The 17,733-nt window shown below is 38.6% G+C and overlaps 1 protein-coding gene across 6 annotated transcripts in view; it reads left to right on the top strand.

The window, feature by feature from the left end:
- The window catches only part of FER (FER tyrosine kinase), a 192,868-nt gene that overhangs the window by 105,160 nt on the left and 69,975 nt on the right, over positions 1-17,733 (top strand). For 5 of the 6 annotated variants that reach the window (XM_055790584.1, XM_055790586.1, XM_055790585.1 and 2 more), the window contains 2 exons: positions 13,889-13,945; positions 17,007-17,122. In XM_055790584.1, the coding sequence (XP_055646559.1) occupies positions 13,889-13,945; positions 17,007-17,122 (173 nt within the window). Of the gene's footprint in view, positions 1-13,888; positions 13,946-17,006; positions 17,123-17,733 lie in introns of those variants that run through there. The other variant, XR_008744744.1, reaches the window with a different exon arrangement.

Raw genomic sequence — 17,733 nt, 5'->3', positions numbered from 1 at the left:
AGCCCCAGAATTTCTACTAGTAAATGTTGTTGTTAGCATAGTGCTTATTTTTATACCTGTTGCACTGCAAGTTCAAAGTGAGCAGTTCAGTTGGAAATTGCTCTTGAATACTTAAATAAATAGCTACTGTTTATGAAAAAAACCAAGCTTTTCCAACAGTATCTACAGTGGCATAGTGCTTGTACAGATATATGTGAATCTCCAGAAGCTATCTTGTAGTTACTGCCAAAAATACAATTACTCCTTAAGGATTGCTTGCACTTAAGTTTCTTGGCATTTCATCACATGTATCACAGATATGTTATTCTACAAGATCAAGCCACAGAAGAATTGAACTGATTTGGTGAAGTCCATTGTCTTTGGACATTTCGGATGTGGAGAAGCAAAGGATGCACACAGAAGCAGCCCCACACTAAGGGAGGCAGGGCTTGTCTTGAATCAGCTGTGTGCATCGGACGTGTGTAATAGTGTCTGAATACTCAAGATGTCTGTTTGAGAGGTATGTAAGCGTTGATTAAGGAGGAGTTCAGGGGCCAGTTTAGACAGGACTTCAGAATGCCTTACATGCATGGCAAATACTGTATTTAGTGTACTATATAGTGCAACGCCTGGATCTCATAATCAGTTCATAATGCTATTACTAGTTTTGCCCTTTCAGTCAGTTGCAGTGCTAAAAAGGTTGCCAGTCGTTTACATAGTGTATCCACTGTGGTTACTAAGCCCGAGATCACCCTCAGAGAGAGGAGTTCAGTGTAACAAGCTCTAGGTGGAGGCCAGTAACTACAGGTCTACCCCAGGGGTCAGTACTGGGTCTGATCCTGTTTTAACATAGTCATTAATGCACTAGATGATAGGGCAGAATGCACCCTCAGCACGTTTGCTTATGACAGCAAACGGGGAGAAGGGACTGATAAACCAGAGGGTCATGCTGCCATCTGGAGGCACCTGGACAGACTGGAGAAATGGGCTGACAGGAACCTTGTGCTGTTCAACAAGGAGTTCGAAGTCCAGCACCTGGAGAAGAACAGCCCTGGCCACCAGTACATACTGGAGCTTGCCCAACTGGAAAGCAACTTGGCAGAAATGGACCTGGAGGTCGTGTTGGGCATCAAGCTGAACATGCACCAGCAACATGCTCTTGTGTCAAAAAAGACAGCATCCTGGGCTGCATTAAACACAGTACTGCCAGCAAGTTGACAGAGATGATCTGTCCCCTCTATTCAGCTCTGGTGAGGCCACATCTGGAGTACTGTGTCCAGTGCTGGTCTCCCCAATACAAGACAGACGTGGACATACTGGAGAGAGTCCCATGAAGGGTCACCAAGGTGGTGAAGGGACTGAAACATCTCTCATACAAGGAAAAGCTGAGAGATCTGGGACTGTTTAGCCTTGGAGAAGGCTCAGGTGATCTTACCAATGTATATAAATAGCTGCAGGGGTTGGACCAGATGACCTCCAGAGGTCCTTGCAGACCTCAACCATTCTGTGGTTCTGTGAAGGCACATTGAAGGGCTAGATGTCTGTGAGGGTGATGTGCTTCTGAAAGTTGAAACACTGCTTTCAATGGATTTCTTTTCTACATATGAATGAAGTGAAAAGGGGTGATTCTTTCCAAGTTAAAGTGTTTTACAGAATGACCAGCAGAAAGACTTGTAGACTTACAGTGCTTTCCAAGTAACAAAAGCAAGCTAAAGAAGTTTAATTGTAGACATAGATGTTTTTCCTTATCTCACCGTGTTCATGTTTTAAATTAAAAAAATATGAACAGTAAATTTGTTTGCTTAATTATAGATCTCTTTGTTCAAACGGAGTTCTGACGCATTGAGGACACTGCATAATTAATTCTCAGACGAGTTTTAGAAAGACACAGAAGATAGAGTAAGGTGTAACAAAGAGTAGGTTGCCATAGACCATATAGGAAAATTTTATCAAGCTGAAGTCATTAATACATGAGAAAAAAAAATGCTAAGTACAGCATTCAGAAGAGTACATGAGTAATAATTGACGCTTCTAATATTTAGGGGAGCCACTTGGTATGTCTGTACCACTTCTTCCCTTTGTGTGTCCTTCACTGACTGGTGCTGTTTCTGCCACCATAGATGTTCTGACTAATCAGTTAGTGGTGTGTGAGAAGTTAGCAATATCTTGTTAAAGAGCAATGTGTATCTGATGTAAAAAATGCAACATGCTTCATTTAAACTATTAGCTTTTATGTAATGTTGTATGACTTCTGATCAGAAGCCATTGTCTGTCTTGCTTGGAATGCAGGCGGAGCTTACTGATATTCACACTGAAAAATGTCTCACAAATTAAAGCTGCAGTTTCATGTTATAGCTGAGTCAAGTGAACAGATTGCTGGTGCCACCAAGGTGTGTATGTGTGGGAGAGGTGGGTGTTCTCACTCTCTTTTCCTTTCTGTGTGGCTTTGCCTTTTTCTTGCTTTTTTTCAATCACAAAGTAAGCTAATATAACAGTGTATTTGAAATTTTGCCAGGTTAATTCTAGTCCGTTTCAGTGGTTTTAACATGTTATCTGAAGATCATGAAGGCCGATGCAAGATAAGCAGATGTGGCTAGGAAGGGATAGGATGAAGGATCTTGGGCTTTTGTTTTGAACAAAATAGTAATTTAGTAGAAGCTGTGATATGGAAATAGCAGCTCTTTGAAAGGTATTGCATACTAATCACTGTAATATAGAAATTGTTTTGGAAGGACTGTTTGCTACGTAAAGGAGCAGTCTTGCAGAGAGTATACCTTAGTGTGTCGATATTGCCAAAAGAATCAGTTACTTTTTTTATCTCCTGGGGAAGAGAAAACAGCTAACTGGAAACAGCTGGATGTTTTAAAGTTAAATTGGAATGAAACTAATGTGGCTAAGTATCTTACATAGTTCAAGGAGACTCTCTTGGACATTTTTATATACATCTGTAGTCCCACAACCCCAGCAGTATATACCTCTTCATGCACATGGGTGGAAGTAAAACTGTTTGTGCATATGGGAAAATATCCTAGCTGATTTTAACCATTTGAGTGTATTTATTGATGCCTGTTTAGTATGACTGTGCTTTTGCATTCCTCTCTTTTTTAATCATACAGAATGCCTAAATGAAAAACTACATTATCACACAGCTCTGTCTTTCAGCGTACAGAAGACTGTCACTGTTTTGGAGGGCATATCTGATAAAGGGCAGATAATTTCTCTGCATATATCTGGTTAACAGGCAATTCAGAGTAGTTTGGTTTGGGAGCTGAATTTATTAACTAGAGAGGAATGCTCTAGGTTTCTTTAATGTGTTTGAAATACAATGGTTTTGACATAAACTTGACTTTCCTTTTCCTGTGCTTAAGGAATTTAAATTCTGTGTCTTCCTTCTCAGTTTGGTGGGGTTTTTTTCCTCCTTTATTTTTTTTTATTTCTGGTATTTTTCCTGAAAGATCCTCAGCATCTTTCTAGTCCTTTGATGAATAAGAGAATATAAACTTGGGGAAATGCTGCACATCCTTCCAAAAAAAAGTGAAGAAAACAGATTTTGTATGTTGATTTCTACAGTCATTTTGTCTATTGATCTTCAGGAAAGACTGTTCACAGAAAAGCTGTGCAGTTAATCTGAGGTCACTTCTACAGTTTATACACTACATAGTAGCTTTTGCAAATCTCACTTCTACCCTCTTGGTTTATGGCCATTTAGAATTTAGTTCAGCAGAAAGGCTGACATTCACAGTGGTTTTTTATGAACAATAACAAGTCAGATGAAATAGTACCTTTTTCAAGGAGCTATACCTATCTGCACTATTATTCTGTTTTACAGCTCACATTGGTTTCGTCAGTGTGGCTTAATACAGTGCTGATAATAATGCAGAACAGCTTCCATTACAATTTTTACAGCTTTATTTTCAGAGTAATCTGAAACAGTTTTAAAGAAGTTGTCAGTGGGGATTTTCAAAACCCCTCTTGTAGAACAGACTTGTTCTTATGAAAAATCTTTTCCACTAGCTACCTTAATTTCTGTGCTTAATCTGTAGGACCTGAAACACACAGTTTATGATTCATGAAATTGATATGTACATTAGATCTACTGGCATAGGTGGCGTCAAAAATTTCTGCATTGATGGGCCCTATCCACATGTCCACACCTGTTACTTTCTTTTTTTTTTTTTTTCTTTTCTCTGGTGCATTAAGTTATGATGAAAAATTATCTGCAATTGTTGTTTTCTTAACCTTTAAAAGGAATCTTACTGTAATTATTCTTAATACTGAAAATTAAAGATTGACTTTCCATTTTTTGTTGTTGTGTGGAAGAATTGCTCTTGACTGTGGTAATTCATACTATTGATATTTTCTGTTTCATTTGGAAGAAGGAAAGCAAAATACTACTTTTCAAAATATTTCTCTGAATGCATTGTTTCTGCTTACAGCATGAAGAAACAGGCATAGGGCATGTTTATGTACCATGCTAATGAAATTCTGACAATATCCCTTTATTTTATGGGTTTTTTCGAGTCATGCTGGTGATGAATTTCCTGGGTTGGGTTAAAGGGAAGGAATATTTAGACTTTTGGTAAATTCCATATGTTCTGTTCAGATAGATTCTTAGGTTGGGAAGTCTTAGGTTTTCAGTTCTCTTAAAGCAATCTGTTTTGCTTTTGGTTGAGTCATTTTGGTGCTCCCTAAATCAACTAAGGTTTCCAATTTTTAGAGGCTTTTAGCCTTTTTTTGCTTTCATTATATCTACTCTTAAGAGGAAAACAAGTGGCAGAACTTGCTATAGATCCTGCCTTCATTAGTGTGATGGAATCTAGCTTTATGATTTTAATGTGGTCTGAACTAGCTGGAGTAAATGTGGCAGGGAACATGAGATAAGTAAATAACAGTGATGATAATGTAGAAGTCTTATTTAAATTCATACTGTGATGGAACCTGATCAAGATTTGCTTACTCTTCCTCTTTTACAAATCTTGCTTTGGACTCTGGGTAAGAGTCTTGGTTTTGTTTGATGGTACTCTAAGCGCAAGCCCAGATAGAATTTTCTTTTTATCCCTTTTTCTTCTATTAGAAATGGTAAGATTTTTAAAACCAAGTGTTTAAGCTGAGGCCCATAAATTCATATCTAATTCCCAAAATGTCTGTTTTAAAAATGTTTAGTATCTAATTGCCTTACTGCTAGTTGTTAACTTGAAAAAGTACCATTTTAAGAGTTCCTCATGATTGAAATTGTTAACAAAAATTAAAGAAAAATAATGCTAGGGGAATTTGAACACTAAGTATTCGTTCTGGGTTATGTTTTCCATTTTATTCAAAGCTGTTATAATTCACTGCAACTAATTTGTAAGCCTTCTTCCTGGCATAATAATTTGTGATTTCTTTGATGTGGTTTCTGCTAATGAAGGGAGATAGGCAGGAGGAAAACTGCTTCAGACTTGAGCTTATGTTTGGAAGAAATCTTGGGTAATGGTGATAACATTTCAGTCTCATAGGTCAGAAAAAGAAAAATGAGGTTGCATCTTGTACAGTGGTCATCTGCTGTTCATACTGTGGCCTCTGTGGCCTTGCACGCAACTCCAGTACCTGCACCTCCGCTGAAGAAAGGACAATGCACAACTGATTCCCTGCTGGTTGGTCAAGGCTTGAAGCTTACCATGGTCCAGGGAACCATGAAACTTAACTAACATCATCTCATATCCAGAATACTTCATTTTACAAATAAAAAGAGAAAATTCTGGTTATTTTTGAAGTATTCTTCTTCACCGATGTAGGTTTTATTTCTTTAATTACTGGTTTGTTTGAATTTTTTGTGAGTTACAGTTAACTCTTGAAATAACTCTCCTCTGTGAAAATGCTTGTCTTTGCTGAAAACAAACAAGTATCCTGGACAGTCTCAGAAACTCTGGAAAGGTACTTCAGTACTGGACTGTTGTTTATATAAACCCTCAGTATAGTGACTGTTAGCTAGTACCTGACCATTGGGGCAGGGTGGCAGTGTCAAGGCCACTTGTGTGAATTGCCTAGTTGATGACTTGTTTCTCAGTGTTTGGCCATCAGATCTAGCATTATATCCAAAGGTTAGATACAGTGATAGGATGCCAGACGTGTTACTAGTAAACAGCTGGCTCAGTAAGGACCCTGAGAGCATCTCCACTCCTGGCTGGGGCTCAGGACCAACATACAATAATGCTGCTGAGGGCTGCTCCTTCCAGACCTCAGCTGGAGGCTTCACCCCCTTGGGGAGAAGGTCCCAGGCAGGGTCGCACCCTGTCCCATGGGAGCCGCTTTCAGCTGAGGCTGTACTGCTCAGCCCCACCTGAGGCCCAGCTCTGCTGCCTCACAGCCCTGCCTGTGCCTGGCCATGCACCCTGTTCATCTGCGCCGGGACCCTGACCCCCGGCTGGCTTCTGGACTGACCTCAGCACCGCCTCGGTCATGGGGCTGTGTCTGATGCTGGTCCCTCTCACTCGCCTTCCCTCTGACCCTGACCCACAGGCTGACCTCCCAGCTTGACCCCAGACCTGCTTTATCACCACAGACTTGGCCGATCTGAACTTGAGGTTGACTGCCCAGGCTGCCCTGCTCCATCACTGAGGGCAGCAGGGTGGGTCCTGACTGGAGAACCTCAGCCCTGCTGGCTCCTGCAGCTGAGGTCCCCTGCAGCTGCTTAGCTCCAGGGAGCAACCAGCCCTCTCTACCTACACACTGCTGCTCCAGCTGCTCTGTAACTAACGAGAATAAGCAGGGAGTGGTAATACCATTGAACAAAATAGGTGGGAGGATGTGGCTTCAGAAGACATTAATACCTTTCCCATCCAGGGAAGAAGGAACCTCTTTGCCTGCTGTGGAAACAACCATGTTCTAACGGGAGCAGTCTCAGTAGGGTTCTTGTGTGTCTTTCACTTTCCTTCAAAGAAGTGACACTTTGAGGCAGTACCTTCCTGTCCTTTAGGTGTCTTGTCTTTTCCCTGGCATTCTTCCATAGAGAATCTCAAAGGCGTGCTTTTGTCAAGTATGTCCTCATGTCTGATAAAGGGTTATCTCCTAAGAAGCGCTAAAGCTCTGTCTGAGCTGAGCCACACCAGTTTTTGTGCTTGGCTGAGAAGTATGGCATTCATGTAATTCAGTTTCCCCTCCTGGGGGAAACCAGAAAACATAAATAAAGGAGAATTTGGTAAAGTTTCTGGATTTCTTAAGTAATACCATTTGGAAATAAGGTAACCAAATATGCTCAAGCACTAATTTCTGTAACTGGATTTGTCTAAAGTGCCCAAAATTAACAACAGGAAAATGTGAACAAGCACGAGGTAAAAATTTACAGTAGTTTTACAAGAAGAGGGCTACATCGTAAGCAGCTTCTTTCTGGGGGAATAATAGTGACATTAACAGGAGTCCCATCCTCTGTCATTCAGCTTAGTTTATGATTAGGTATGGAAATGTATGGATTTGCTCTATTTGGTTTAGAAGAAACTCTACTGAAGTGAGAATTTCTGTGATTTAGACTGATGGGCATTACAGTGACTATTTATCTATACCTACACTAAAGATTATTTTTATTCCCCATTTTGCTGTCACATTCCTTTTGTAACTTTCAATATCTTTCTCACGCATGATGAATCTGTAGAGTAACAGCATTTAACTGGAGAAATACTTACATTCTATTCCTGATCAGTGTTAAGCACTTACAGAAGATTATGTAGTTTATGAACCAACAGAAAAAAGACAAAAGACATGACTTAATTTATAACTTTTGCTTATGATATGCTAATATGCATCCATTCCTTTGTGTGCTTAATTGATCTATTTAATTATTGGTAGCAATGAAAATATTGAATGATGACATAACTCTGCTATTTGAGCAGAATTGGTGAGACAACATAGTTGCAGTAGGAACAGGCTTGTCCTTGTTACTATCCACCTTGCAGTACTGTTCATATTATAGTTCATTAATTAAAGTTAATTATGTGGACAAGTGACACTTTGTTTTGAAACAATATTTAAATGGATTTCTAACACATTGAAAAATAGAAAATTGAGTTAGTTTCATTTTTAATGCCAGAATTGTATACTGGTATGATGTAGATGACAGCATCTCTTCTCTTAGATTCTTTGTTACTGTCTGCTGAGAAAACTGCTTTGGTGCAGTTTAACAGGGGTTATATCACTGCATAAGTGCCTTAAGATACTAGATAAAACTAATGTATGTGAAGCTCCAGCTTTTTTAACTTAATGCTTATATTTGAAATGCTTTCTTCAACTTGAGTAGTGCTGCGGGACAGAGGGACCATCTGCAGGTTCAGAGTTAAATTCACAGAGGGGCTTAGGGACCATAGTTGGAAGTGCTTCACTACCGTCACAGAATACAAAGCTCTGAGTTAGGCTTCCAGCCTCTATTCTCAGTGCATAAGGGGTCATGTACCTTAGGAGGAAATTACAGTCTTAGGAGAAAATTACAGGCTTAGCTAGTGCTAGGGCTTAAGTACTTCTCTCTGCATAGGCGTTACAGTACTAAATGTCCTGCAGCAACCTGAACTTTTTCTCCTCTTTCGAAAAGTATCCTCAAGTGAATTAGTTTAGTTTTCAAAGGAGTAGGATGTACTATGAAAGCTGCCATCTCTTTATCCGAAAGCTCAATGATAGCACACAAAGTGAAGGCTGTATAAGAGGCAGGGAAAGGAGGGTGAGGGGAGAGAAATTAGAAGTTTTGGGGTACAGTTTCTGTTGTGTTAATTGTGTGACAGTACATATCTTATGCAAATCTCATGTGGGTTGTCTGTCTGTTCCTGGTGTCAGGTTCCATTGCAAATACAAGTTAAAAGACTAAATGAACGGCGAGAAGTGCAATCAAAAAGAGTGCAGTATGCCAAGGATTGCATCGCTTCCTTTAGCTGTCTGCTTTTGAGGTCTGTGCAGGTGTTACCTGATGAGAAGTGAAAGAACAGTTCTGAAGTGATTCCAGCCAGAAGCAGAAAGCTTGTTGAAGCAGTACCTGCCACCTTTTCAGTCTGCTGTCTGAGCCATGTAGCCCATGTAGCCGTAGAAGTGACACGTATGATGAGTCACCTAAATCTAAGATGTAGTGTGTATACCTACAAAAGTAATTAAAGATTTCCATTCATAGAAAGCTTTTATAAGCAGCAAACTGTCAATTTATGTACCATTGAGATGAATATTCATTTACTGATACTTTGTGAAACTGATACTAGCAGGGCAGCACAATTTGAATACATTCATCAATAAAGATTTTTCTTTCTAAACCAAGCACAAGAACTTCAGTAACAAAGCTGATCAAACTTTGAATAATTCTTTGTGAAAAATCTGGCAGAACCATGATAATGTAATGAATGGATTACACTGGTATAATTTCCTGATACAGTGATAACAAATCCTTCAACAGATCATTTGATTCCAGTTGATGGTGCTGTTTTCTTTAATCAGTCCTCTGAATGATTATGCGTCAGATTTTTTCTTCATAAACAAGCCTTTGCAATGATATGTCAATATTTTCAAAAAATCATGCACTGAAGTACTGAATCCTTGGAATTAAGTGGTAAAAAAATCCATTAAATTTTAATTCTATAACTTGTTGGGTTTTGCAGTACTTATTTCATTGTTAAGAACTATTATGTTAATACCTCCAAGTAGTCATTGTGTGGGTTTTTTCTTTACAGCTTCCTTTGTAAATTGTTTTCTTAAACTGGAGCCTTACTGGTAAAGGAAAATGTGCAGTCTGATAGCACATCCTGTTTCTAGTGTAACAGCTTCTGAATGAGACATCCAATCAGAAAAAATTATCTAGAAAATCTGTAGCGAACAGAATATTTACGATTTTTAGCAAAATTGAGAAGAGGAGATGAAGGAAATACATTACTTATGATGTCTGATCAGTGAGGCAGTATTTTTAATCAATAATATGTATGGGAGAAAAATAAATTCATGGTTATTGCAGAGTTCCTCACAAGGCTGCCAGTACCTCACCCAGGGAAAATGAATGGCAAAGCGTGGATCCCTTTTACAGAGCATGGTGGTATGGTAGAAGAATTCATGTGAGGGGCTGACAGGAGTTGGGTGCTGGAAGTTTGGCTCAATAGAGGTATTCAAGAGTCTCTAGAATGTGCACTGAGCACAGTTTACAAGAACAATGGTCTGTGTGATTTCATGAAGTTATGCATAAGAAAAAAGCATAGACATTGCAACAGCAATGATCTCACCACCACCACCACCCTCTGCCCTTTTTTTTCCTCTGCTAAATTCAACTCAGTCAAATGTGGATCTTAGTAATGAGTTGCCACCTTCCCAGCAAGGTGCACTGTGCAGCATAAATCTTCTGTAATCCTTTAATTCTTTCAGTTACCCAGAACGTCTATGGATTACCTGCTGAATGGTTTTCTCCTTGCAAAAACAGGGAAACAGAAGTCAGTACTAGCCTGCACCTTCCTTAGGAGTTGACAGCAGACTTTATGGTTTGTGTAGGTCAAAGGAAATAGTTTGGATTCACAGTGCTGCCAGTGGGGAACGTTTTGTTAAAGGTTTAGCCCCCATCTGAAGGGGAAGAAAGATTTTCACAGTTTGAAAAAAAAAATAATGTATTACACCTTCTTTTAAGGTGATCTCAAGCTTTATGTTACAGAAAAGGCTGTTCGTAAAGCTTTGTACCCTGGTCATACGTAATGTTCTGTAATAGTGACCTAGAATTCAGCCATGGCAGGGATGAGTATATAAATATATTAGATAGATTTTTAAAATGGCTTTCTTACCTAGGGAGTCAAAATTTCCCGTATTGTTTACATGTCTCACTAATAACTAAAAAAATAATAATTATGCATAATGTTAAAGGCAATGTTGACTGTTGCAATGCTTTCTGTTAGGATTCAGTATTTGGCAGAATTCTTATTTATGTAATACTTGGTTCTCAGCATATAACATGGCTTCACATAGCATATTACAGGCAAGTTCCTCCTATAACAAAAAAGCAAATTCCCCACACAACACCCTTGTTGCTAAATTGGAGAGAGATGGGTTTGGTGGATGGACTGTTTGATGGGTAAGGAACAGGCTGGATGGCTGCAGGCAAAGATCAGTAACAAGTGGTGTACCTCAGAGGTCCATATTGGGACTGGTAATGCTCAATATTGTTATTAATGACATAGTGGGATTGAGTGCACCCGCAGCAAGTTTGCAGTTGACGCCATGCTGAGTAGTCAATTGTTACACTAGAGGGAAGGCATCCCATCTAGAGAGGCCTTGACAGGCTTGAGTAGAAGGCCCATGGGAACCTTGTGAACTCGACAAGGCCAAGTGCAAGGTCCTGCACTTGGGTCATGGCAATGCCCAGTATCAAGACAGGCTGAGTGATGAATGGATTGAGAGCACTCCTGCAGAGGAGGACTTGAGGATCCTGGTTTATGAAAAATTGGACACGACCTGCCAATGTGTGCTCGCAGCCCAGGCGGCCAGCCCTGTCCTGGGCGGCGTCAAAAAAAGGGTGGCCATCAGGGTGAGAGAAGGGCTTCTCCCACTCTGGCCCACTCTCATGAGACCCGACCTGGAGTACTGCTTTCATCTCTGGGGTCCCCAGTACAAGAAATACATGGATCTGCTGGATTGAGACCAGTGGAGGGCCACAAAAATGATCAGAGGGCTGGAACACCTCTGCTGTGAAGAAAGGCTGGGGTAGTTGGGGTTGTTTAGCCTGGAGAAGTGAAGGCTCCAGAGAGACTTTGTTGTGGCCTTTCACTGTATGAAGGCCACTGTACAAGAAAGATGGAGAGAATCTTCTTGCCAGGACTTGTAGTGACAGAACAGGGGGCAACAGTTTTAAACTGAAAGGAAGAGATTTTTTATGGTGATGGTGGCGAGACTCTGGAACAGGTTGCCCAAAGAAGCTGTGGATGCCCCATCCCTGGACATGTTCAAGAACAGGTTGCATGGTGCTTTGAGCAGCCTGACCTTGTGAAAGATGTCCCTGCCCACAGCCGAGTGGTTGGACTAGATGATCTTTGGAGGTCCCCTCCAACCCAAACCATTCTGTGATTCTATTGTCTGTTTACTTACAGGAGGTTTTTCTCTGTCTTTGAATCACAGGCTCATTTAGGTTGGAAGGGTATTCTTGAGATTGTGTAGTCCAACTCCTCAACTCGGGCAGTAGTAGTTCAGCTACTGTGGATTTGCCAGCACTGTGTTCAGTTTGGTTTTGAGTGTCTCTACAGCTGAAGACTTCAAGGTCTCTCTGAGTAACTTGTTCTGGTGTTGGACCACCCTCACACTAAACATGTTTCCTTATGTTTGTAACAACTTTCCTGTTTTCTAATTTGTGCCCATTGCCTCATGTCCTGTCATTGAGCATCACTGAGAAGAGTCTGGCTCCCTTTTCTTCATACCCTGCTGTTAGGTACTTATACGAATTGGAAAACTCCCGTTTTGCACCAGGAGGTACTGTTACGATCCCGGTAAGAGAGGCACTCTGAGTCTGTAAGGTATAATTTAAAATGCTATCTATAGAGTTAAGATTGTAAGGAGAGAATAGCGTAGACAATCTTGCATGCCTTTAGACAGTGGGAGTCCTGGAGGGTGTAGGATTGAATGGGCCACTGATCCACATGCAGCATGCCAGGCACTCCCTGCCTGTAACAGAGATTCTCACATTTGGGTCATTTAAGCTATAACAGGACTTCCTTACAAGGAAACAACTCTGTCCATTATTTCTACTGGCAAACAGAAAGGATGCCCACATGAGAACTTGTTGGAGCACTTGCAAATGAAGGCAAGGCCACACAGGTGGTGCAATGGCTGGTCCCCAGCAGGAGCTCCCTGCAGGCTCCGTTGCAGTGTGCTGGTGGAGTTCATCCTGATGCCGAGGTTGTGCAGCGCGTCACTGACCTGTGCTCACTCCAGTTAGCTGCTGTATGGATCAGCGACACTTTGGTTTACAACAGTATTCCGGTCAGGATCACTGCAGGTCCTGCATGGTCCAGAAAACCTGGTAATCTGATATATGTTAGGTGTACTTCAGAGCCACCAGTTTGGCTTGGTTTTCTGTGAGCTTAAATGAGAAATCGTTTAATGACTTGGCTTAAGCTTGTTTAGATATTTGCCTTTTTCATTAGTAATAAAGAATGCTTAGGACCTTACCACTAACATTAGAAGCACTAACAATGTGAGGTGATAAGTAGATGAGGTGCTAACAGAGAAATAAAATGGAAAAATAGTAAATATGGATTAGACTTAAAATACTCTACTGTAGCATTTTAAGGAAGTGTTTATTCAATACATCTGTGCAGCAAGAAGTTTATAATTGTTTTCATATGTCTTTAGACTGTTGAAGAATATTTGCAGTGTTGGTCAGCAGCAGCAAAGAGATACTTTAACTGGCATTTGTTATGTTGTCTTTTCAAGTAGTTGCCTGTAATATTTCAAGCTACCACAGAAGATGTAAGAGGTGCAAATACGTGTCTTGTTAATAAGTAGAAAAATCAGTACTTTTTCATACATGCTGAGGAGAATATTTTTTTTTTTTGATACAGCAATAAATTATTCTATATACTAAAATGAAGTTTTCTTTTCTGATTTTGACTCAAGTAACTTTAAAAACAGGGTGCTAGTTACCATTTCCAGAGCTTGTGTGAAAAATTGCAGAGTGGTCTATCTACATACATACTGTCATATTGTAGGCTTAAACTGGTGATGGAAATTTGCTATATGGTATAGTTCAATATTTTATTGTATAGCAAGTTTTCTAAACTCTGTTTTGTAAACATTTAGATTTAAAACTTCCTGGCAAGCTTTTTATTTAGCAGTCTGAATATAATGCTTCTTTAGCTCCACTTCTACTGAGACGTATCTTACAGAAACTGTACCTTACGTATTTGCACAGACTTAAAATTCTTCTTTCCTTTTCTTTTGGTAGGATAAGAAATGGGTTCTCAATCATGAAGATGTCACACTGGGAGAACTACTAGGCAAGGTAAGTAATGAAGTAAGCTGAACAACATTTAAATAAATATATATTAATCATTAAGACTAGATATTTCCTGTTTGTCTTATCTTTTAAATTACTGTGGTATGCAATTTTTATATCAATTCTTAAATACACAAGATACAGCATTGTGCTTTAAATAAATATGTCACATTAACTGGTAAATGATACAATGTGTGTGCTGAAAGTGTTCAACTAGCATACATATTTTCCATAAGCTAACTAGATTTCTATAAAGCGTGATGTGGCTGTTTCACTTCACGTAGTCTTACCAAAAATGCTGCAAAATATAAAAACATAAATATTTTATATTTATATTTAATATAAATAAAAGTTATATTAAAAAGTTGATATAATAAGATTATTAAATCAGTATTTGTTAAATTTTCATTGCTTTTGTATGACTTATTGAATATAATGTAACTTCACAATCATGTATGTATTAAATTAAGTTTTTGGTAGTGTAGTTTATGTCACAAATACTGCTTAGGAGCTATAAGTCTTTAAAGTCAGGTAAGCCCCATACCTCACTTATATTAGTTATTTATATGCTAATAATATAACTAATATTTTTATGTTAGTTTCAAGTGCCACTTTGGATGCAGTGTTCCAAAAGATTTCCCGAAAACTGAAAAACAGGCTTAAATGAGGGGGAGACAAGTGAAAGCAATAATTGCCTTCTTACTATGATACACACTGAAAGAATTGATAAACTGTTCAAGAAATGGGGGAATTCAGTACTGTCAGAAAATTCTGTTATCCAGGATAAAATCTTTTTGGCAATGAGATGACAAAAAATATTATTTGTTGGTAGGTAGAGCTGGGTCTGCATAGCATTTGTGTCTGCACAAAATACATAATGTACCATGACAGCTTCACATTGTTAAACAGAATAGTATCAGGGGAGAAAAATAAAGATGTTTCAGGCATTAAAAAAAACTTTGTCATGCTAAAAAGTAAATATGAATTAGTTTTAATGAATAAAGAAAGTTAAAGCAATCTGAAAATTGATTAGTTTACTAAACTGAATTTACACATGCATTGCATGTTTTTGGCACAGAGCATTTTTAACATTGATTGGAGACAACTTGATGCTTAAAAGTGATTGTAGAAGGATACATTCTTTAAAAATACAGAACAGGATAAAAACTGTCTTGGAACACAGTACAAATCTGTTATGCATCCCTCTCTAAAAATACAGTCAGACTAGAAAAGGTAAGAATGAAAGGACCATCAGCATGTGTATGACAGAATATTAAATAAACTACACAGCTGTTCACTATGGAAGTGAGAAACCTGAGGGTCTATAAGTCTTGAGTGTCCTGGAAAAGATGAGGAAAACCATGAAAGCCTAAGGCAGAAGACCATGCAAACTTTAGAAAAGACGAAGATTTTCCTTCACCTCAGGAGTAAATGGTCTGTTTATTTACTATTAATTCTATAATAACTCACAAAATGAAAGCTGTATGAAAGGAGCATGTTTTATTAAAAAACATATCTATATCTATCTGTCTATCTATCTATATGCACAATAATTAAATCTTTTCAATAAAGAAGAAAACCATTTTCAATACTGAAGTAGTCCTTAACATTGGTTCAGCTTTCACTGTGAAATACTTCTGACCAGAAGGCTTGAGGAAAAGTGTGTTGGGAATGACACAGCTTCTCACCTATGGGTACCTCATGCCACTTTAGATATCAGAGGTGGTGTCCTGGCCTCTAGAAGTGCTATTTTAGAAAGGCAGATTGCTGTTGTAGATCATAGGTTATGGCCTTGCTTGCCAGGTATGTCTTCCTCATCCTAGAGTATATAAAGTATTGGAAAGCTGCGTTTAGGCCTAAATTTCTTACCTTGTTGCTAGCAGCACATTATCTTTTTTCCATCTGTGAGTTTCTTTTTTCCCCTTGTCTGTCTTCTTCCTTTGGCAATAAAATACCATATTCAAATGCATAATGTAATGACATCTTCATTAGTCAGGAAAGACAGGAAAACATTTCTAGCAGAGATTTACTATTTTTTGAAGTCACATGCAGCCCCAGATACCAGGACACAGAAGTGGAATTCATGTGGAAATTTATCAGGCATAGATTTAAAATTGAGGTGTATTTATTCTTTGGGAAATACAAAACTCAGCTAAAAGTGTGAGATCTTCAGTTTTCTTCTTTTTCTTATCTTGGTTTTTTTCATTGATACCAGTGTTTTGTTCTATAACCCACACTTTCCTTCTTCCTTCAATTTGTGTCCTAATTTTATTTTCCATTTGCTTTTATTTAATTAAAAAAATACATCTGATGGAGATTATTCTGTGGTCTTCATTATTTCTGTTTTCTTCTATGAAAGCTAAAAAAATAAACAACTTACCCCACCTGGAGTTACGCTGTTGAAGACCTAAAAAATCTGAGGCCTCACACACATGCCTTACAGAGTAGGGCCGAGCATAGCTTTGAAAAAAAATGTGTATCACACAGCTTTTTCAGGGCAGATGCAACAATGTGGGTTTTTGCAGCAGTTTTAATTTATGATCAAAACTAATATTGAATGTGTTTGGGTTTCTTGTTTTGCATTTTTTTCTTTCTTGGATATGTGAGAATTTTTTATCTTATTTTGGTGTAGTTTATCCTAGTTTCACAGATCACTTTCTGGTCTCTTACAGACTGCAAATTAGAAACTATATATATAAAATACCATAGTGTGAAAATGAAAGAGAGCAGGAGTAAGAATAAGGAAAAAAGGTACTACTATCAGTGTCTGTTGACTGTAGAAGTTACTAAGAGGTTTTGTGAGAAAACTGTAATTACACAATTAATGTGTATTTTTCTGTTTCCAGCAAGGTCAAAGTAGAACTCATACACTGTGTCCATGTAATAGTACTACATCAGTGTGAAATACATTATGTTAGGGGCAGATACTGGAAGAAAACCTCATTTGCCTTCATAAACACGTTTCAGGGTTCTGTACCAGTTACATTAGCGGTTTGCATTATTATTCTGGATATTTGTGAAGATTTTGTTTACTTATAATGATTCCTGCCCCCTGCCTCGTTTTCAGGGTAATTTTGGTGAGGTGTATAAGGGAACATTAAAGGATAAAACTCCTGTTGCTGTAAAAACTTGTAAAGAAGATCTTCCTCAGGAACTGAAAATAAAATTTCTGTCAGAAGCCAGGTAGGTTCTCTGATTTTAATCAAAATATATACTTGTTATTGGGGTTTTTTTTCAAGGTCTGTTACTAGATGGATTTACAAAATCTGACCTTCAAAACCATCAAAGCAGTAGTCAAACTTTTTGCTTCCTTTCTACCCCTCAGTACACTCCACAACTGTTGCCCTGGTAATGAAACATAGGCATTTTTAATGTGTGAATGCAGTAGCATCTGCACTTGATGAAACTATCTCTTCAGCAGAGCAAGTTATGCCTATAAAACACACTTTTGTTGTTGTAAATGCTTCCATTTAAAACTTCTGAGATGTGCCATGAGGATTGGGATAAGAAGACTGGAAGATGCTGTTAATTTAAATGTGATTATACCAGTCATAAATCCTATCTGACATGCATGACTAATAGAGCTGATCAAATGTGGCTAGGTTAATATATAGACCCCATTTAGTAGTACTCTTTTTCTAAGAAGAGTTCACTTCAGTGGAGATATTTTGTGCTGTGTCAGGCAGAATGTGATTGCATACTTATTTTTCAAATGACAGTCATGCCACAATATGTTAAGTATTCTGAATATAGCTGATGTGGATAGGTAGGTTCTGAGGCCTCAGAGTAGAGGG

The sequence above is a fragment of the Falco peregrinus genome, chromosome Z (genome assembly GCF_023634155.1).
Source record: "Falco peregrinus isolate bFalPer1 chromosome Z, bFalPer1.pri, whole genome shotgun sequence".
Taxonomy (NCBI): domain Eukaryota; kingdom Metazoa; phylum Chordata; class Aves; order Falconiformes; family Falconidae; genus Falco; species Falco peregrinus.
The sequence above is the reverse complement of the archived record's forward strand: the minus strand, read 5'-3'. Positions and strand labels throughout refer to the sequence as shown.